Source organism: Homarus americanus, unplaced genomic scaffold, assembly GCF_018991925.1.
Source record: "Homarus americanus isolate GMGI-L3 unplaced genomic scaffold, GMGI_Hamer_2.0 scaffold24694, whole genome shotgun sequence".
NCBI lineage: Eukaryota > Metazoa > Arthropoda > Malacostraca > Decapoda > Nephropidae > Homarus > Homarus americanus.
Genome location: NW_024732780.1, coordinates 9039614 through 9062706, shown reverse-complemented (window position 1 = coordinate 9062706; position 23093 = coordinate 9039614). Strand labels below are relative to the sequence as shown.

At 34.4% G+C, this 23093-nt stretch overlaps 1 protein-coding gene across 6 annotated transcripts in view; it reads right to left on the bottom strand.

Annotated features, from left to right (window-relative positions):
• Positions 1–1586: 1586 nt before the first annotated feature.
• Positions 1587–23093, bottom strand: part of LOC121869077 (solute carrier family 12 member 6-like) — a 149071-nt gene continuing 127564 nt past the window's right edge. For all 6 annotated transcript variants that reach the window (XM_042370210.1, XM_042370209.1, XM_042370211.1 and 3 more), the window contains 3 exons: positions 16026–16133; positions 15235–15308; positions 1587–13448 (listed from right to left, as the gene is read on the bottom strand). In XM_042370210.1, the coding sequence (XP_042226144.1) occupies positions 13217–13448; positions 15235–15308; positions 16026–16133 (414 nt within the window). In that variant the 3' untranslated portion in view covers positions 1587–13216. The remainder of the gene's footprint in view (positions 13449–15234; positions 15309–16025; positions 16134–23093) is intronic.

The following is a 23093-nucleotide window of genomic DNA, read 5'->3' as shown; positions in this document are numbered from 1 at the left end:
ACCTAACTTAACCCAACACAGCTCCAAGGGCAGATCCAGGGGGGCCTTGGGGGTCCAGACTCCCCTTTTCATCAGAAATTTGTCATACTTTTTCTTTAATGCAGTATTGTACTCGGGTGTATTTGTATAGTAAAAAGTAATTACTATTGATTTCAGAATATCTCCTAATATCAAGTGCACACGACTTAAAAATTACTTCAAAATGCCCATGACATTGGTCAGTTTTCCAAAATATTTCTGAGGGGCATAGTCGCTGCACTCATGTTTCCCCACCCAAAACTTCTTAGACCCTTTTGATATTCCTGGATTAACCCCTGCTTTTACTGCATTTAATAACCTTCCTCCCACTCCTTACACTTGTAATACCTCCCATAATGCTTTTCTGTTCACCCTATCATATGCTTCTCCAAATCTCTTATAAATCATTAAAACCATCTGTAAGTAGTGTACAGTAATACTGTAAAAACGGAAGAAAAAAATTAAACCCCCCCCCCCCCACAAAAAGGCAGATTAAAAGTTTTTAATCCATTTTAACCATTTGGTTTAAATCAGCCGACCCTGATTTTGAATACAGTACTATGGGTGATTTGCAATGTTGTTAGCATAGTAGTTTGTAATAGTAAGTCAGTTACAAGGTCACCTACATTGTAACTTGTGAAGTGTTGAATAGCATCACCTTGAGGCCATAGCAAAAGCAATCCAGTGGGCCTCAGAGCGACCCATCTCGGTCAGCTTCAGGAACACCCTTCTATGTATAACATCGCATTAAACTGACTGCAGTATTATGCTCTTGATGGTGGAGCTGTGTCTCAGGGCTTCATCTTTTGAAAATTCTAATTAGAGACAGACAGTCTAGGTATGTATAGGGTCTCTATTATTTCAACTTCTGTACAGTAGTTTATTAGCAAGGTTCACCTCACTGTGGTCCAAGAACTTTAATTCAGCGACACCATAAACCTCCAGATTTATTCTCTCTGCCGGTAAAAGGTGCCCTTCCTTATTGCTATTACAACATGAACATCATTTTGCATTTGAAACAATGAATTTCAGTGTCCATTCCGGTAACCATGCCTGGAGCTTGTCATTCTGTAAGGCTTCAATCATAGGTTCCAAGTTCTTGATCCCTATTGAATGTGATACAGTATTCTAAAACCAGTGAACAGGTATAGTTATGGTTGTAAGTTGTTCTGTACCGTACATTATAAATGATACCTGTAACATTGTGTCATGTTCTGCAGCACATGAACATAAAACTTCTAGTTATTAAGGGTTATAAGTTCCCATTGCTTACTGAATGAGATCGATCCATTTTATAGATTTTTATTTGAATGTCTCTCTATATTGTAAATAAAATCTTGGTACCTGTCGCACAATTCCTGACAGATACCTGTAATTGGAATTTCTACTTGAAACGTGTCTAAATCATAGGGCTGGACATGGATTGGTCAGCGTATTGTTTAATGATGGATTTTGTAGTTAGCTAACTGTAGATACACCGATGTTGGTCAAGCCACAGACCAGTGTGTTACCACTGCTTGTGTTTAAGCTATTGACTTTGGGTGTATATGAGGTTAGTGAAAGAGGTGTTTACTAACAGCCATTTACTATACTCTCAACACAGAAACGTAGAGCTCTTTACACCTAAAAAGCCAGTGAAAGGACAGTAAAGAAAAACAAGTACATTGGGCCTCAATCATAAGAGATACTACAGTAGGATAATTTTCATTTCAGTAATTTGTAATGAGGTTAACAAACCAATGGTCTACCCAAATAATTAAAAGAATAATGACACTGCCCATTGTCTGACAAATATACTGTATAAAGTAAATGGTTAAAGTAATATCTTTCACTGTGTAAATCTACTGGCACATACACATCACTGAACAACCAACTTTTTTAAATAATCACAGAACAAAATTAAATTCTACTAGAAATATCTATATTCAACAAATTGGCTTCATTTTGTGGTAAGACAGAAGACAACATTTATAGTCTTGCACGCTGTGAACAATACTGTGCTGTACTACTGATAAAGAGTTTCATTAAGATGAGCTTACAGAAACACTAGTCAAGCTCAACCTTAATGATAATTTCTTGAAACTGCTCATTAAGTCCTTGTCTCAGTCTCTAATATAATTGGAATTTTTAACAGTATCACAGATGATATAATGTACTGTGCAGTACTGTACCAGAGGTGGTACTGTACAGTTTACTTTAGGAAAATTGATATTTATCAGTAGTCAAAATTTGTAATCTTGTAAAATTTCCAAGATGAATAATCCAAATTTTCAGGTTTTTGTCATGTAGCTAAATAAAGATTTATGGAATCAGTTCAAAGCTGCATTACAGATTAAATCATAAATTGTAATGATGTATTTACATCATAAATTAATAATAATTTGTATATTCTAGTATAGAATGGTGCACATTAGTTAAAACTAAGTATAAAATTTTCTTACAGCCAGTGTGCAAGTACACATACAAGAAGAAGCAAGCAGAACTTGGCTCATGTAATGGTAAGTAATAAAACACACAGTACTGTACTAGACTTTTAAGAGCAAATTGACAAATTCCATAGATTAAATGAAGCCTTTTATCCTACCAACAAAACAAGACCATAATAATCTTCAATTTGTGCTTTCACTATACTTTCTTGAGACAATACATGGGGCCAAAAATAATCACAAGATGATACCACTCTTGAAGGTCAGTGTGCTGCCCCTTATGCCATCAGGAAGAGAATCATCTTGTTCCATTGCTTTTGTTTGTGACTGAAAGTTTGCTATCCTAACATCTCTCATATCTGAATTATATTTTGGGTTAACAATGGTATGGTTGCAAAAGGAGTGGCATTAGTCCTATTGAAGGTTGGTGTGAAGACTCTTCAACTGTACAGTACTTGTCTCCCCTGCAGGAGTGAGACGCTGTTTTATAATGAAATAACTTATTTTTCTCAGTTTAATATATCACAAGATTGACACACATTTATATATATATATATATATATATATATATATATATATATATATATATATATATATATATATATATATATATATATATATATATATATATATATATATATATATATATATATATATATTATTCCAAATCAACAATATTGAGTTAAGTTGGAGAAGTCTTCAACCATAAAGCTTCAGTAGTTAGCTTGTTCTGTACTGATCATAAGTGAGCCCTAGGAAATATTTGGCGTTCATCAGGAGTTCTAGACACCACTCACCGACCTTGTCATATTAGGTTTCATGTACATTATGGCAAAAATGTTTCTACATTTAATACAGTTTGGCCATAAAACATGAAAGTGAATAGACGAGCCCAGTCAGGTGTAAAAAGGGGCACAACAAATGTGGCATTAGTGAAGGGTTGTAATTACTGTACTGTGTTGGACGTTGAATATGCATATCCATCAAAGGTTAAACCGCAATTAGATTTTATGAACTTTAGGGGATTTCATAATTTTTTTTCCCCCTAAGGAATTGAGTGCTCTTGTGTAAGCATGTCTAAAAGTAAAGTTTCTCTTTGAAAGATGGTATCAGGGGCTAGTCATATTATACTATACTGTATACAAGTATAATTTTATATTTTTTTTTTTTTTTTTTTTACATTTTAGCAACTTTATACTTATTCAGTATTACAAAGATGATAGCTTCACTTTCACGATGGCCAAAGAAACATGCAGAATTCTTTGTCAAGTATTAAGAGCATTGATGTTAAGTCTCCAGCAAGAGATATATGGTAGTAATCAATGGACTCTGCAGGGAACTCTGCTTCTAACGTGGAAGATTTTTGTTTTGGGGGCGGGGCGGGGGGGATAAACTGCCAGTACAGTGCCAGAACTTTGATAGAGATGCATTTTTAATGTTCACAAGGTAATGACACTACAAGGTTGCTAATTACAGCCTAAGAGTCAACAATGAGGAATCTATTTTTGTTGCATGTAAATTTTATTATAAATTAGTCAAATTACTTCAATACCTCGTTCCCAGTGTCATGTGCTAAAGATTTAAGTACATAAGACCAAGTGTTAGTACCATCTGGTTGTTCTTGTACAGTATTATATTATATGCAACAAAATAATTTGCTCTTTTGATTAATATACGTAGTCATTTACAAGGAATATAACTAGTGAATCACAAGCTTTACAGGATGAGAAATATTAAGACTGATGAGTTATTTTTTATGAAATGTGGATGACTATTAATTTCTTCTCACGGATGACATCACAGACCATAAGACAACCCTCAGAGGCTTGGCCAAAGCTTAGTACACTAGTGTTCATTCTTTAGTTATGGATAGATAGAAGAATATTGAGCACTGAAGCAACATCCATGCATAACAACACTGCAAATATTTTTATTGCATGGAGTGCACAATAATGATGTTGGGTTGAAGAATCTCCATTATTTCCTTATAGATTAAGGATGAACATTTTGTGTATATATTTAGATGGCACAATGTTTAATACCAGGGTAATGTGTGTGTGTGTAGATAACATTAGTTTAATTTCTTTGTGTGAGAAGAAAAAGAAAATCACCTTGAGCTTGAGTGATATTTTTCATACACAAAAAATGAATCTGACATCAACTGAACTTTTAAAAGAATTATTTGATACAGTTTGATAAGCAGTGAGCAAAGTGACAAGAATATCTTTTGTGGTTTAATGCTAAATGTATTGTTATATGTATTAAGATATACTTTCAGCCTTTATTGAACATGAACTGGGCTTTTGTAGAGTTAAGTGCCCAGCCAACTAATGTATACTGTGTTGCAGGTGTTATGGTTCAAAGTGCCTTTATAAAATCCTTTGTCAAATGGGGTTCAAAGAATCTAAATTGTCTGTAATTAATTATTGTAATAAGGAAGGGGAAACTAATTAATTTAAAGAGATTAGGCACTTTACTCAATATCATAAGACTATATATGTAAGAGTTGTTTGAAGAAATAAATTCTCTTACACTGTAAAGGCTCAGCCAGACTCCTTTAGTCTAGAAACTCTTACACTCTGTAGCTAATTTGATTTTTGTTGTAATTTTATCTTTAAAGTAACGTCATAAAATTGCAATCAGGAGGAAAGTGTGTTCTAAATTATGTTGTTCATATTATGAGTTTTTATTGATAAGAAAAAGATGTGGGTTGATAACAAGTATAAATGATACACTCTGTATGTCCCTTAACCTTCTCTTCAGTCTCTGTATTGTGACATTGAATGGTCTCATCTCCCCAAACTTCAGAATTAGGACTCCAGAATTGAGCATGTTGAAGCACTGACCAAGCCTCAGTGTTGTAGGTCTGCACAGAACAAGTTACAATAATAAAAACATGGTGGTGTATAAATGAGAGATGAAATGTTGATAAATACAATGATTAAGGATAAGTTATTTCATTTGATAATAGCTAACTTTATCTGGTATCTAAAAATAAATATTCTAGATAGAATTAGAATACACTTCAAAGTATACTATCAGTACCAACTGCCACAGAATTACACAAAAACTACTGCTAGTAAGTTCAGACATATGACTTATTCTTTATTCATGGTCTAGAAATAAAATAGTTACACAAAATAATACATATTAGTTCCAGATGACCTTATATGACTCACAGCACTAGAATTTAACAAAGAGATTACATAGTGAAACAGATGGTGTCTCAGATTTTCTTGTACTGGGTGATGGCCTTCTATACATAAGAGACAACTTAATACAAGGCCTAAACATGACAAGTAACCAGCTTGTAGCATATTAGGAACAACAAACTGTATAACTCACCCTTATACTGTGTCTCTCTATATATATACAGTACCTGTTTTCCACCCCCACATTGGCATAGGTCTACACACTCGCACCATTTATCTTCAGTGTTTTGTGGTAACAGATTTAGTACAGTTTCTGAGAGCACCTCTACTTGGTTTTCAGTAATGGATGAATAAATTATCAAATATTTCTGAATGCCAAGACAGAGGTAATTTTGATGAATATATAATTAAGATAGTGAAATTAATGCTGAGAATGACAAGAAAGTATGAATGGAATTAAAAGGACAAACAAATACCTGATAAATTATACTTTGCTAAGCAGTGTGTAGTTATAAGATCAAACTAGAGAAGTGTGTAAGTTATGTATTAGAAAAACAAAATAGGTCACTTTAAGAAGGGCAGCTCACCCTAGTTCAAGGTGTCCCTGTATCTAGATTTACAGTACTACAGTGTTTACACATGAGATTCAGAACATCTGTATTATTAGGATGTTGTAACTCAAGAAAACATTGCTGAATCTTGATTCCCTCTCTCCTATTTTTGTTAACACTTTTGATTCCTTTATATTACAATGATGAATTGTTTTGTGGTGCCAATGATGACTGCCAAGTCTCTTTAACACTACAATATGTGACAATGTCAAGTTTGGAAAGGAATTTTTATATCACCTGTCAGAATACAGTAAATGTAGATAGTATATTTAGATAAGTAATGAAATCGTTAGATGTGAAGGTATATAGTTCATTTATTCATTTGTATAATAGTTTTATTTTAAGGATTTTTTTTGAGCTGCTTAATAGTGAAATGTGAAACACCAAACAATCTCCAGCCATATGTCTATCACTAGCAGTAGTAAGTCATGATATTTTATCAGCCTCATACATCTGAGGTTCCCTTTCGTTCTGCACAACAACCACACACACACACTGCCTCACATTACACTTGACATAACCAGTTAAAGCCTTCATAGTTACTTCTATGGGTGTTCTGACCAGACATTATCAATAATACTGGCCACAAGCTCATTATCCTCACCCTAAGGTTTTGAGACAAATATATCACACAGTTCACTCATACAGAACTTCAAGGTCAACATACTGTATGTGAACAAATTCATTGTTTTTATTCTATCTTCTCTATTCAGACACATTTTCTTTAAATGATGAGGTATCCAGATACTAACTGGAGAACATAACATAATGATGGTGATTTGACACTAGTTAATTGGTGGTTGCGTTAGTCCAAGCACATTGTTTGGTGTATGTCTCATCAATGTGGCCCTTAGAAATCTCATTGGCTGTTCAGAAATATTTTAACTGTTCTGCATAATTAAATGGATAACTTGCAACTGTTATAAGGCCAAGTTTCAATGATATGTTCACATCAAGTAAACGTTTCATTTTTATAGTTGTTTTTTTAGTTTGTTTCAGAGGCAGCTTATACACTACAGTAAAACCCCATGAATCCATAATTAGAAATAGGAATTCTTTTTTTTTTTTAATATCTAAGAATGGGATTAATATTAATATACCAGTACTTGTGTAATTTTTCACGATTGTCTCGTGACCTTAATAAAAATGTGTCAATTATTTTTTACTGAAGAATAATAAAAAATGTGATAATTATACTTAACAAAAACTACTTGCATGTGCAGTATACAGTCTATGCCAAATACACGTAAAAAAATACCAATAAATGCTTAACAACTTTGATACTGTACTGTGTTGGTGGTTGTATATACTGGAAACTTCCAAGTACCGTAACCAACTCAGGGTCCGTGAGGGTCTGATAACAGGGTTTTTCTGTCAACAGTGATGGAACTTTCATATGTAAATTACAAAGGTTTGCTGTACTGTATTGGCAACCATTTTGTTCCTGTCAAGAATCATTTTAACTAATACCTGTATAGTACTGTGCTTTAATATTTACTTGTATGTGACACATGTTTATTATGTAATAAAAATATCACCTGAAGGTTGAGCCTTATTTAGTATTATTGTTAATTATCTGTAAGTTACTCTGGTGTTAATTCATATATTCTGGGGGACTCGTAAGACTGCCCGAGTTAATGTGAATTAGCAAAGGGTTTTACTGTAGTGTTAACATACATGTAAAACAATGTTAGCAATAAGTTGTCCTGAATGTGTAGCCTCTGGAGGAAAGTTATCCATTGTGATTAATACAAGTACCAGTGTGTGTTGATGAGGATCTGGCAACAGCTGTGTTGAGGGCAATACAATGACATATTGGACTGATTCTGATATAAATTACTAAGTACCGGTACTCCCACCAATAGCCTTATGTGTTCCTAAAACAGTCTATTTGAGCTGGAGGAGTATTGAATTTTATAAATATATATTTTTAAATATGGAAATTAATGGGAGTACATATAATAAATTACAAATAAATACAAGAGTCCTCATATGTACTGTAATATATGATCTGATCGATCATTCATTTCCATATATGATACAGTTTTACTTGATTATGTCCTGCATTACCTATCCCATTGAAGTAAAGATCAAATTCTACCTAACTGTACCTAGGAACAGTACTAATCCCATTCAGGAGTTTGCACAGACTACAGTTGAGCCAGTTGAATATTCAACTTAAACTAACCATATTCTTCTCCTTTCCCCAGTCATTTTAACACTTGCTCATCAAAATCTAATACATATTCAATGTAATTTAACTTGTACCAACAACAAATAGTATTCTTCAAAAAACTTCCAACAGTTGTCTATGGACAGTATCATACATATACAAGAAATTTTTTAAATTATCACCTCATACATAGGCTTTATTACCTACATGTTGTGTTGTTAGTTGAAAAATAATAGTACTGTACAGTAGTTTTAAGTATTACCGTTTTATGATGAGACGTAAGATTTATGTGATGCATTGTGTACTGAATCATGTATTAGTGTGTCTCTCTCTCTCTTAAATGATGACAAGAAAATATTACCGATGCAGATAACAAAACTCATGCTTGAGGTCACATTGTCGTGCCATCCAGGGAAGTGTTCCCAAATATCTTTAGGTGTTCACTTGTTTCAATGAATTTTGAAAGGAGAAACATCAATGTAACATCAGAAATATTGAGCCTTGGTTGGTGCGCTTAAATGTGGCTCACCATTATAATTAAAAAATAACAGAATCAATGGACAGCTATCTCTACAGCTACAAAACATGAACACCAAAGATAATTATTTTTATTTAGTTCAGGACACATCCCTGGATTTACTAAAAACAATTAGTATATAAGAGGTCATCTACTCAAATGACATATCAAAACCAAAATTGGTGAAGCCTGATTGTCCATTTACTCACAACAAGCAGTGTAGTACTACTTCTCTCATCACCATAAAGTTGCCATAAAACCTTTCACACTTCCGGTGGCTATAGAAAAGTAACTCGTTCTCTCGTACGACAAAGTATCTCTACGAGCGCCACCTAATGTAAGGGTAGAGTTCTCTCTCGCAATATCTCAAACAGACTCTTAAGCAAGTACAACCTGAAAATCATAATTGCCTTGTTATAATTGATTCCTATAAGAACAAACACTTGATGATTAACATCAATACACATTCCACACACCTCGGTGAGAAATAATATGAGCAAAATGTTTTTGAATCTGTCACTGGGATGGAAGCTCATTCACTAAGTGGTCCTTAAATTGTTAAGAAAATTGTAATTATCAATTTAGACAAAGTATACAAATATAAACGTTGAAAATTGTTACATTTCAATAACAAATACGTAATTGGAGTAAACTTGACGATATTATAATTTGTCGGTACATGGAAATTAGAGAAAGAATTAAATTTGATGGATACTGGCTCTATTAGGAGTTGTTGTGAGGACGTTACAACATCTTGAATATTTTGTTGAACTTTGCACTTTTGTTATAATAAAGGCATTGTAGTTTATGTACTATACATCTGTGTGTGGTATGCATGTATGAAGAGATTACAGCTGGTATTATTTTTAACTCCTTATACCTGTGGGAGATTACCTGTGCTTGTTACCTTACTAAAAATTGGTCAGAAGTATGCAACATTCTTGTGTTCTGCTACTAAACCAAGTACTGAATAATAAACCATTACTTCAAGTTGTTAAAAGTAATCAGGTTGACAAAAATTTACGTACCAATCTTATTTGTAAATTTAGGATGTAAGTTACTGTGTCTTTAGTGTTCATAATGACTTTCTATGTTGTTGTATCTCATGTCTACCAAGTTATGTGATACAGTCATATGTTGCCTCAAGTATACACAGTACACCTCATGAGATTGTGATATATTGTATTAGTGTTATTTGATGGAGTCAGTACGAAGATGATTTTTTTTTACATGATTAATGATACCAAATAATCCACAGCCTATTTAGATGTATTATGATCACAACTTTGGTTAAACAACATTAATAATACCCATAGTAATTAGCCAGTGTAATACAAAGGCCCTATGTAATGAATGTACAGTTACTGGCTAGTGTTAACAATTTCAGTCTACAGTACAGTACTCTTTACAAAATTTCAGGAAATAGTCCATAGTGTAATCCCAGCCAAACTAAGAGTATAAATTCATGCATTTCTTGGTTATGTTATTAATTACACCAAATTATGGCACAGTTTGAGGTCAATATCAGTTACAAATTTCAAAATACTGTAGAAAATTACTCTACTGTAGATCCATCGGAGATTAGGTTAGAATTTTTCTCTTGGCGTTAGTAAACCCAATGTTAACAAGAGGATTGATTTAATATAGCATGTACGTCTATAAGCATGTAAATGATATAGTTACTCGTGTTTGTGCTCGACCTGATGCACCAGGAACACTTTTATAGAGACACTGTACATTGTTTTATGGAACTCTTGTAATCTTTATCCCACAGTCAAGGGAAGATACACGTCTTCCTTCGTGTTTACTCCATAACTGCCGTAAAAATGTTCAGCTGCGGTGGTTCTCTTTCACGTGGAAAAAATTATTGTATCCTTACTGTTGTTCCTGATTTAAGTGAACGAGAGAGATTACAGTTGTGGTGGTGTGTAATATACTGTACATGCCTCTGAGTGTTGGTCAAGTGCCTTGGTCTTTATTAACTGTTCCCAACTCTGCCCTCTGAGCCAGAACCCTCCAAAGTATATTATTAAATTATACTGTATAATGAACTTAATACAAATTATATTACATTTTATGGAACTTCCATTAAATTTAAATTCTGTATATGATATCTTAAATTTAACTGATTTATTCTAGTCTAACATATTGCTTTACACATCCATAACTAATCCTTTGATATTTTCTTTGATTTTGCCTACTGTATCTGACTGCCATACCAGATCACAAAAAAATCTCTGAGCTGCAATCTGTAAGATATAAAATATTAAAAACAAGGAGACGTCTGTAGACCAAATCTTCACAGAACTTAAAATACAAGAGCAGAAGGCAGAGGGAATAAAGTTTATGTATCATCTTCCTCTTCACATCTTTTATTTACTTCAAATATTTTAAATTTAAACACTTGGTTCTATTGTATGTACAAATATTTGCCACCAAAACAATATTGATTTGAAAAGTTGAGAGAGTGGGTGGTAGATCACTTGTTGCTGGTCACTCATGGAAGCACGACACGGGAATATTGGGGCGTACAAAATATACCTCTCCATTGGTCTCCTTTTATCACTGATGTTTTGGTCTTGGGCCGCACGTTTTCTAGTTTGACTTGGCTTTAAACATAGCTACTGCTGTCTCCCAGTTATTTATCTTAAAATACGATTCTATTCTGATCTTTATTAATGAATACTATTGTATATTATTCTGATGTATGTTTTTATTTCTTGAAGTGTGAGAAAAGACAAATCCTTCATTTCTATGATAGTCAAATTATCCAGCTGTATACAGTATAATGGTGTTTGTACATCTGTGTGTTAGTGATGTTTGTAACTGTTTGTTATAAATATATATATATGTAATGTGTGTGTTATATATGTATGTAACGTGTGTTATATATATGTAGTGTATGTGATACATGGCAAGACCAGTATCTGCTGGGTGAGAAGAGTCAGGAGATAAGCTGCTGCCTAGTCACCCTCTACCACAGCAGGAAAAGGCTTGTATGGAAAAACAATTCATTGTATAATATTGGTGCTGTAGTGCTTCAGCTGTTTAAAATGTTTTACTGTAAGCAAGTAATATTAATAAGCCAATGTGAACGTTGTCTCTCGCCCTACACTTGAGGATGTTCGTGACCGCTGAACAAATGATGCACAATAATATGGCAGAGTCATCTGTTAATTTTAATTTATCCCATAATTCTTGTTTCGGTGAAATTGAAGATGAATCTTAAGAGCATTACAAAGTAATTATGAAACATTATAACTTTCATGTATTTTTTGGGGGTAATTTAAAAACTGTAAGCAGCAGATGGTGGTGATAGTTGTCTGCTACCATAAGTGTCTTTATCTGTAAAGATTTACACCAACAAATGTTACCACAACAGCCATTCATTACCATCATCAAGTCTGAAAAAACAATAATTATCAAAATACTAAATTCCAAATAGTTTAATAAAAGCCTGACTCCTGAGTGTTCTTATGGACACCTAAACTTCAACTGTATCAAAACTTGGAAAAAAAGGCGACGAAGCTTAAAAAAATATGTTTACAATTTCCCTTCATTACAGCTCAAATTTCAATGGAGGTAAAGCTTAAATGCCCACGATATTATTTGTATGGGTGCTGGACTTGTTGACATAACGAGTATTATAATTAGGTGCCTTCCAACACTATTGTGTAAAAGAAAAACAAAACTTAAACAGTAAGAAAAGCTAATAAGCATCATAAAATATAATATAAATATCCAGTCTTTACATTTCTTGAAAATACTGTAGTAAAAAAAAATCAAATTACACAGCATATATCCCTATAAGATTAACCATTTCATATAAATCTCTCTCTTTGTCTAATCTTTCAATCAGAGCTACTGTACAGTCCTTTCAGGTCTCCTTAATATTAGTACAAAGACTACTAAGGGAACTTGACTGTTGGTCTTGAGACCACTGCTTACATCCTAACTTTAACTATGAAAACCACAAGAATGCACCATAAATTTCCAGACTTGTGTTATTAAAACAACACATTACCAAGAGAGCATTTGCTGCCATAAATATTCATTATTGTTGTTAAACAACACATTACTAAAAAAAGCATTTGCTGCCTACATCTCACAAAAATTATTAACTATAATAGAGTAAAATGTTTTTGGAGACAAAGGAGATATTGAAAATGATGTATTTACTGTTCATCACCCAGTTTCTTATCCTGTATTTTACACATGATTACGGACATTGTAAACCTTCCTTCAGTATCCTGGTCTCCTGTGAACCAGCTGGACACCACAGAGAGAGTAACTATTACATATATATACTGAATACTGACTCATGAATAAATGGTGATGACTTCCCGACCTCCACCTCTCACCATCAACACTCTCTCCAGTCCTTCTGTTAAAACTTCCAAAAATTCCATGTAGTTACTCTCTGATTCTGGTCTTGACGTCTTGGGGGGTCCAGGAAGGTTAATGATGACAAGTTGTGCATTGTGAGACTTGTTCACAATCACTTCATTCAATTTAACAGCAGTGTGCATTCGTCGTACATTTGCCTCATCCCTGCAAATAATATACATTTAAATTCATGTATGAAGACTGTATGAGTAATGAAATACATCACTATTAACCTTAAGAAGCTGTAAAGACTTGTAGCATAACTAAGATATGATTATGGCACGGGGCTGATGGACGGTCCTGACACAGTTTAAAAGGCTGGATGGTTCTTTATCACTACAATACTGTAATATTTGTACTCTTCTCTGCTACCTTCATGAAAAGAATAGTGCATGTGGTAGTAAATATTTTTTAAATAAAGTAAAAAAAAAAAGGCATAGAGAAATTAAACAATAATGTACAGTACCTGTACTGTTTTACTATATATTTCACAAAACATTTACTACAACATGCACTATTCTTTTCATGAAGGTAGCAGAGAAGAGTACAAATATTACAGTACAGTAAGATCTCATATTTTGCGCGATTTCATTTCAGGTTTTTTAATTTCCCGAGCACTACCTAATGTAACTAAGTCTTATATTTGGTGTAAAATATCGTGAATTTCGCGAGATCCAGCAAGCTGAATGCTGGCCACCGTCTTGAATGACGTCACAGCCCTCATACCAGTTAGTTATTTCTGCTACAATGCGTGTTTTGTCAATGCGTTGATGAATAGGGGAACGCTGTTTGTAAAACGCGATTTTTTGCATACGAATGTTGGCTATAACACGATTCCATCCTCAACGTTTTAAGCGCTGCGCAGGGTTATGCAATGTTTACAGTTCACGTTCGACATCACATGTTGAAATAATTCGTGTCTTTTGTTTGTGAAGTGTTTTTTGAGAGGTACTCTGTAAATTTCGTTTTTAGGGAGGCAAATTTAGCTGTTACCCATAAATACTGTATGAAAAGAATAAGTAAAAAGAATGTTTCGCAGTGAGGACTAATAACGGTTTACACCAGCGCTCTTTGTTTACATTACGTGATCAGTTGAATCGTGCGGTTTTTGTCGATTGCTCCATGATTTTCGCTATTTTCTCCAATTTTGTTGTGTTAACGATGAATACGGAAAGACAAGGCAAGAAAAATGTTTTCAAGAAGCGTTCTGGTTATCGAATTGCCAGTGGTGAACGTAAAAGAGGTTTACAAGAATGTAACTATCGCGTTGTAGCCTGCGCCATCCTAGCGACCGCCCGGGCTGTTATTGTGTGCTTTTTTGGGTGGTGCTACCACCTGTCAAGATAATGGCCTCTACCTCTACTGTGGGTCCTACTGGTGCTGGTGGGGGTGGGACAGACCCACCTAAGCGGTCAAATAAGGAAAAGGAGAAACGGGACTATCATAAGGGAGTTAAGTTTGCCAAGTACTTGATGCAGGATAAGCAGCGGGTGATTAAATTACTTGAGGAAGGCCTAAAAACTAATTTCCGGAAAGCACAATCAGGTCAATAAAGGTAAAATATGTATCATTTGGAGGTTATAAATGGGAAAATCAGAGGTTAATGTAGAGTGGTCAGTCTATATTGTTATTTTTCCCATTAGTTTATGTATTTGAATTTTGCGAATTTGAATTTCGCGCAATTTTTTCAGTCTTTATTACTCGCGAAATACAAGACCTTACTGTACTGGTGGCAACATCATGTTGATGTGACTGCCCCACAATGACACCTCCATTTAACTGACAAACTAAGGCATTCCAGTATTTAGTGAACTATGGGTTGAAAAGCCAGGTAAACCCTAATTACTTAGCTGGGACTAATCCACTGATCATAATGAAGTTTAATTTATCCTGGCACTAATGTTGTTTTAATTTAAAATTGTATAATGCAGATGGAGAGTTAGAGACTTACGGCTTGATGGTGAGCAGTTTCTTGAAGCTTTCATTTTTGCTGGTCTTCTTCTCTGTGTCCTCAGATGCTCCACTCTGAAAGTACGGCTTTTATTAGTAAAGACGACCTCCACCGCATCAATGCCCAACTGTAGTATATTTTGAACCAGACTAATATATGTATTACAGTTTAAAATTAAAATTATACTTCTTTAGGGATAGCCATTCTATACTATCCTTGAAATAGTCAACACACTTCCAATCATGAAATAATGCACTCTCTGTTTTAACTCATTTAGTTACACTTCTTTAAACTTAGACACAACCAAGTACTGTATTCACGTAGCTAAATAAAAAATGAATGCCTCCAACAGCTTGAAGTAACTAGATCATGTCAGTTATAAATTCATGTGAGGTTTTGGAGGATCAACATCCCTGACAAGTTTCAAGATTCAACCACTATCAAGGTTTATCATGTCCACACCATGTTGGGCCATGGCTACAGTGGATGAAGAAGCCACATCATCTTCAATCTCATATCCTCCAAACTCATTTCTGAATATATTCATGGATTCTGTAATTTAATCTTCCTTCAAAATTCTGAACAATATCACATACATTCAAAAGCATGCTTATACTTATCTGATTTCCTACTCTGCACTGTCTATGTTATGTGTACTGTATTCCAAAAAACATGTGTGAGCTGTAGTCTTGAAACAATGAAGAAATGAGAAAAATTAATTGACTTTGGACAGGCAAACATCACTATTCATCAAGTTATAATGTAAAAACCAAATGACACCAAGATCTTACCATCTCTGCTTCTGCATCAGAGTCTAGTGCAGGCTCATCCTCCTTGAAGCGCACCTTGCTTGCTGAGTGCTCGCCTGTGGGGTGGTGATGGTCTACTATGGCTTGAACCTGTGACAATACAATGATGGTAAAATGTGTGAGAAGTGTAGTATGGCTCTTGTCTTATATAGTAATAATAATAATAATAATGCAAATGTCACCATTACACTCAGATTTGTTAGTGAATTGCAACTTTTATTTTAAATTTGTAAAATCCATTAACATTGAGAAAACTGGAAAAAGTAGCTAGAGACTTTTAATGACACATTTTATGAATATAGTAAATTAATTCTTTAACCTGAATTACAGCTAAACATACAACCACAGAGAGGAGAACTTTAAGGACAGGTTTGCTTGTTTTAGTTGAGGTCGTGACTAACACCGAGACATGCATGTTACGTCACTAACACGAGGCTTCAGTATTCTGGCTACATACATGGCATGTCATGTTTATTGGTGAGTGAGTGAGTGTGTTGCACCCCAAATGGTAAAGCATTACAATAACAGGAAGGCAAAACACTGTCTTCTCACACAATCATGAATTTCACAAGTTAAATTTTTATTGCTTCTAAAACTAAGTAAATATATGAGTATATTTATGGTAACATGATGATAGTAAGGAAGACATAATTTTCCATTTTAATTTAAAAAAATTTAAATTAAAAAATACAGAATAATTACATAAACATTCATATCGTGAAGTAATAAAAACGTACATAAACTTGTAGTACAGTAGAGATCATCGACCATTCCCTGTTAGGTCTACTCAAATTATTTATCCACCAGTATGTTTGTGTAAGTCATATGTAAAGTGCAGTTAATGACACACTTGTACCACAGTTACTTAGTTAATATGTACTGTACTTTATGTATAGTATTAAACTTACTGTACTGTATATCCAAAATAATCTCAAGTTTAATGTTTTAAAATTCTTCATTTAAAATCCTGGAAACATCTGCACTCAACTGTTGTCACACGGTGTTTGGTAATAATCTAAGCAAAAATTTTAATTAGTGGTAGAATTTTGGGGGTGGTTTTTTTACATACAGTACGTACTGTATTTTTCAAACTGATAAAACTTTTTTATGTAAATAAAAGTTCAAGCAGACTGTGGCTTGGACTGTACATAAACAGTAATAAATTTGTTATTCAAAACCCACTTTCAACCCCTTAAGTGGTGACAACACACAGCATTGACCTCACCCGTTTGTTACAACATAGATCTAAAATTAATTTCTTCCCTCCACATATCTAACTCAAATGTCTAAATTCTCATCTCCATATTTCTCATACAGTACTTCTAAACCTAACCCACTACCCTTCACACTGTCTGAAGAGGTTAATGGGTAGAGACTGCTGCCATTTCTCTAGCTCGGAAGTCACTTTGATGGGAGTGTATCTGATTTATCTTTTTAAATCTTAAACTTTATGATTTACAAGGCAGTGGGGGAGATTCTCTTAGTGATATATCAGGGTAACAGTAATGAGACCTTGCAGTACAGTATGGAGAGCTGCCATCAGGCATTCATGGTTAATTCACATAAACATGGATAATGGCTGTAAAATGGAGATGATGAAAATTTCTTTTTCTTTAATATATGGGGAAATTCTCTCACCAATGAAGGTGAGTGTTTTGAATTAATGGGGTTTTACTGATATATCTTGGATGCTGTTTACCACAGTCAAATCACCAACTTACATGCTAAACCTTTACCAAATACAGTACTGCATTTTGATCCTCAACCATTTTCATTATTACCGTTAAAGACACAATGGTAACTGTAGATACATGTGTATACTGTATAAGAAACAGTTTCATTGCCACACAAGCTAGCGACTGGCTAATACTGTACAGTACTTGCATTCTTAAGAATAAGCATAAATGAGATGAATTAGCAAGCAGGCAGTGCATTGTGGCATAAGCTCTTCCACTCCACAAATGGGCATCGAGGCAGACAGCATTTTCCTTCCTTGCATCGCTCTACACAACTGTTGACTAATATCTGCTAAGAAATTTCTGTTGTATGTTAACACATGAATTTCTCCACCCAGAGTTATTCCTTTCAGAAGCAACTCTGTGAGCAGGACCACCTCACCACCATGTGACCGTTCAGTATGTTTAACATCTACCGTACACTTTCTGATCAAAGAGACAATAAATGTCACATCAATCATTGCAGAGGTGTCCTGAGATCCTGTTTAGACACTTGATATTGAGGGAAGTCAGTTGTCTCTTGAAATTTATATTGCATCTTACGATGGACTTGAAGTGAGGGCCCAGTAGACACACATTACCCTGCTTTGATGTCAGCTTGATAAATTATGCATAATCTAAATAACAACAGACATTATAAAGTAAAATATCCAAGATTTACAAGGTATTGCCAAATTCATTGAGAGACTTGGCAGTGTATCTATTAAACCAACTGAAGTCTTTACCTTAGTATACTTCACTATTAACCTCTCAAGACTCCACAGAGAAAAATTGCACCATAAGGAAAACTCAAGTCAGCGACTACAAATTTTTGGACCAACACAGCCCACCACAACTCTATTATCTTCCTCTACAAGAAATGACAGTATAGTACAGAAGCTCTGCCTCACTCAATATATATACTGGAATAAATGTCTTATAAGCCCTCACAGTACTTGACAGTACAGTACTGTAATTAAAAGGTATACAGTACTTAAGTGACTACGTGAGGCTTGTGCGCTGGGACGTATCAAATTATGTTTCCAAAAGATACGCAATTTTTTTTTTACTAAAATGAAGCAGAATGATCAGATTAAATCAGTTAACATTCACTTCAGTCTGAACATTTAATAAGTTGATATCCAAAGTGTACTGAGGGCAGTAGCAGTAATTTACTAACAGAGAAACAGTTAATAAGACTACAGTGTGGTCAATTCTGGTGTGGAACTTGTAAGGTGCAGTGATACAGTTACCAGTACTGCACTTATAACTTATAAATTAAGCTCAGTAACCTTTCAGAATTTTCATGGAATAATTAGAAGTACACAATGAAGTGTTTCCTCAAGATAATGATAAATAAAGTTTTTGTCTCAATAATATACTTGTACAGTACTGAGGAGCCAAGACATCATTTCAACAGTAAAAGCAGACCCATAAACAGAGGTCATATATGGGCTCACCAGTATTGTACTGTATTAACATCACTCTACTTATTACCAGAATAAAAACATAAAACTCTATATACAACTGTATCTACTTCACAAAATGAAAAACATTATGAGACCATGTTTCTTTAAAAATAGTTAAGCCAACCATTTTAGCGAAAGGTTACCTCATCAAAGGTACGACTCAGTTGTATTATCTTTGATGTTCATTATCACAACAACAGCCAACTTAAACTTGCTCCAGACCCTCACTTTGTACTGTTAGAGTAAGACGAGGGTACAATATATCTCATATGAACTTATCCTAATCCATTCAAGAGTGAGAAAAGTTAAATACAACATATGATGATGACCTTCTCATACACAGTGAGTGAGTAACAACAACCTGAGACATATCTCATTAGTGTGAACTTAACACCACCGTCTTTTATAACACCAAAAATAACTTTTGTTGGTCATAACAGGAAAAAGGTAAACCTGGCCCGGGTAAAGGAAATATTAAGTATAAATATTATTACTGTTCAGTCTGTACTTGATATGATCTAGAGTTCTGGATACTTGAATCTTGAGTGACTTGTAGGACATTATCTTGGCCTGTCTGGGGAAGATGACCTACACCAGACTGTGCTACAAATAACTGTGGTACTGCTTCCGTGTTATTATTAGTCTCTAATTTCAAAAGACAACTGGTATTGTATGTGAAGTAACTGGACATAAACATTTGTTTTTATCAATGTTTACAGTATATATATATATATATATATATATATATATATATATATATATATATATATATATATATATATATATATATATATATATATATATATATATATATATATATATATATATATATATATATAAAGTAAACAATAATATCTATATTATGTCAAACTATAAATACAGTATGAATATTTTTCACAACAGCAACATACACAAATATGCATCTACCATGTTAGTGTATTTACAATATAAAATATTTAAAATATCATTAAAAAAGACTGATAATCCTATGGTACTAATGAATTATTTAATTTGTCAAAGAACACAAAATTCCATGTGTTAACATGCAAGAAACACCAAGTAACAAAGCATTCCTCACAGCCACAGTACATCAAGATCAACCAAATGATGGAAACACAAAATAACACAAAGTCAACAGCCAATACAATACCAAATAAAAATCTGAAAATTAAATAAGGTAAATATTAAGAGCCAATGTCAAATTAAAATATCAACTGAACTTAAATAAAGACTTGTGATGAACAGACAACAACAAAACATGAAATCATTACAAAATAACTTGATGCAAACTTTTGCTGAAGCAAATTCCTAAAATAATAAAAATAATAAATAATAATACCGTAACTAAGTAAAAGTTTTACGTTGGATAAATAATGGTAATTCCACCACCGAGTCGATTATCTGACATGTCGTTAATTAAACATTTAAATGCTGGACATCCCAAGAAACTGTTCAGTTTTTGTGTCCGCATTTTATGGTACAGATCAGTCATGGTCTTGTACCTTTACTCTCTCAAGACTCACCACAACCCTACTACTGTATAAGCCTTGGTGCATCCTTTTGTCACAACTGCATGGAAATGGCAAATCCCAATGTCAGATATTTTGTCCCCAATTTTGTCTTAAGAATACCCTGTACTGCATATTTCTTGCATCCTCTCAATGGCATTTAATGTGGGAAAGACACACATGATTCACATACAGATAAATAATACAGACTTATCTTCACTACTACACAAATACAACAGAGTAAGAGATGACTCCGACCCCTAAAGTTAACCCCGACTACTACATGACCACCATTATCATTTCTCACAACTTCGGGAAAAGTAACGGAAATTTTTTATACAGCGGCAAGTTGTTTGAATTATCGCGATCTGTGGCAAATTGGTGAGGATATTGTGGCTGCTAGCTGGATTATGGATGTTTTGACCATAGATACCTGTAGACATCTTAGACATGATCACAGTTCCTTATCTCAAATTAAAATTGTACATAATGGTATAGTTTTTATTCTAAAGTTTACAATGATGAATTAAATTTAAATTTAAAAATAAGTAAGACTGAAAATTGTATTGAATATATTAATATAAGGGAGTGACTAATGTTAACTCCTATTTTATAACTGAGGACTCACATACAGTCAACACATCTATGGTTTGAAAGCCTAGAAAAAAGTTGGTATTTGAGGTGTCAGCTGAGTGTATTCCCTTTGTACGACACAACACGACACAACCAATCCTTACATAGTTCCAGCTCACCCCAGACACAACACAACCAATCCTTACATAGTTCCAGCTCACCCCAGACACAACACAACCAATCCTTACATAGTTCCAGCTCACCCCAGACACAACACAACCAATCCTTACATAGTTCCAGCTCACCCCAGACACAACACAACCAATCCTTACATAGTTCCAGCTCACCCCAGTTCCAGCTCACCCCAGACACAACACAACCAATCCTTACATAGTTCCAGCTCACCCCAGACACAACACAACCAATCCTTACATAGTTCCAGCTCACCCCAGACACAACACAACCAATCCTTACATAGTTCCAGCTCACCCCAGACACAACACAACCAATCCTTACATAGTTCCAGCTCACCCCAGACACAACACAACCAATCCTTACATAGTTCCAGCTCACCCCAGACACAACACAACCAATCCTTACATAGTTCCAGTTCACCCCAGACACAACACAACCAATCCTTACATAGTTCTGGCTCACCCCAGACACAACACAACCAATCCTTACATAGTTCCAGCTCACTCCAGACACAACACAACCAATCCTTACATAGTTCCAGCTCACTCCAGACACAACACAACCAATCCTTACATAGTTCCAGCTCACCCCAGACACAACACAACCAATCCTTACATAGTTCCAGCTCACCCCATTCACAACACAACCAATCTCTACTTAGTTCTGGCTCACCTTATTGTAACTTACATCCCTTAAACAAGAACCAAGCTCTTAAACACCACACATCCAGTTAACAGATAAAACACCATTTACCGAAGCCTCCTAAACGCCCCTGTATTTAGAGGTTCCGAATCAAGTTATCCCTGAACAAGAATGTGGAGACTTTCTAGTTTGACTATTCTAATATACTCTTGGTAAACCTCCCTAATGAATTCCTATTATCTGCTAGTAGATTCCCTGACACTAGTATACATTAGGATCACCTGAACAATCTCCACCCCAGCTTATTCCACTTAAATATTAACCACCCTTACACTAACCTAAAATAATGGTAATGTAACCTCAGCCCACCCCAGCTTATTCCACCTAAATATTAACCACCCTTACACTAACCTAAAATACTGGTAATGTAACCTCAGCCCTCCCAAATAGTGAAATAAGACTACCCCCCCCCCTCCCCCCACCAGACAGTTCCTGCACTTCAACATCGCAATACTATACAATCTCCCTTGTTTAATTCATATACTGTACAACCTTCATTGTCTGATTTACTTATTAATATACACACTTCCTTTATCTATTTACTTATTTATTTACAATCTTTCTCATCTTATTTATTTATATTCATTCTCCCTTATCTTAGTTAGTTTATTATATACCGTACTCCATCATCTTAATTATTAGTTTATATACATTCTTCCTCATCTCATTGACTACTTTATGGACATTCTCCTTTGTCTTCATGTACAATATTACTATGAGCTGCAAGGTAATGGCACGTTCTTTCATTAACATTTCTCAACTACAGTATTTAGTATCCATACGTACAGTTATATAAGACAAATGTGGTTTTAACAGCCAACAATAGTCAGGTCCTTTACACAACTAAGACCATCTACCAATACCCCTTATTGGTTACCAGTATATATC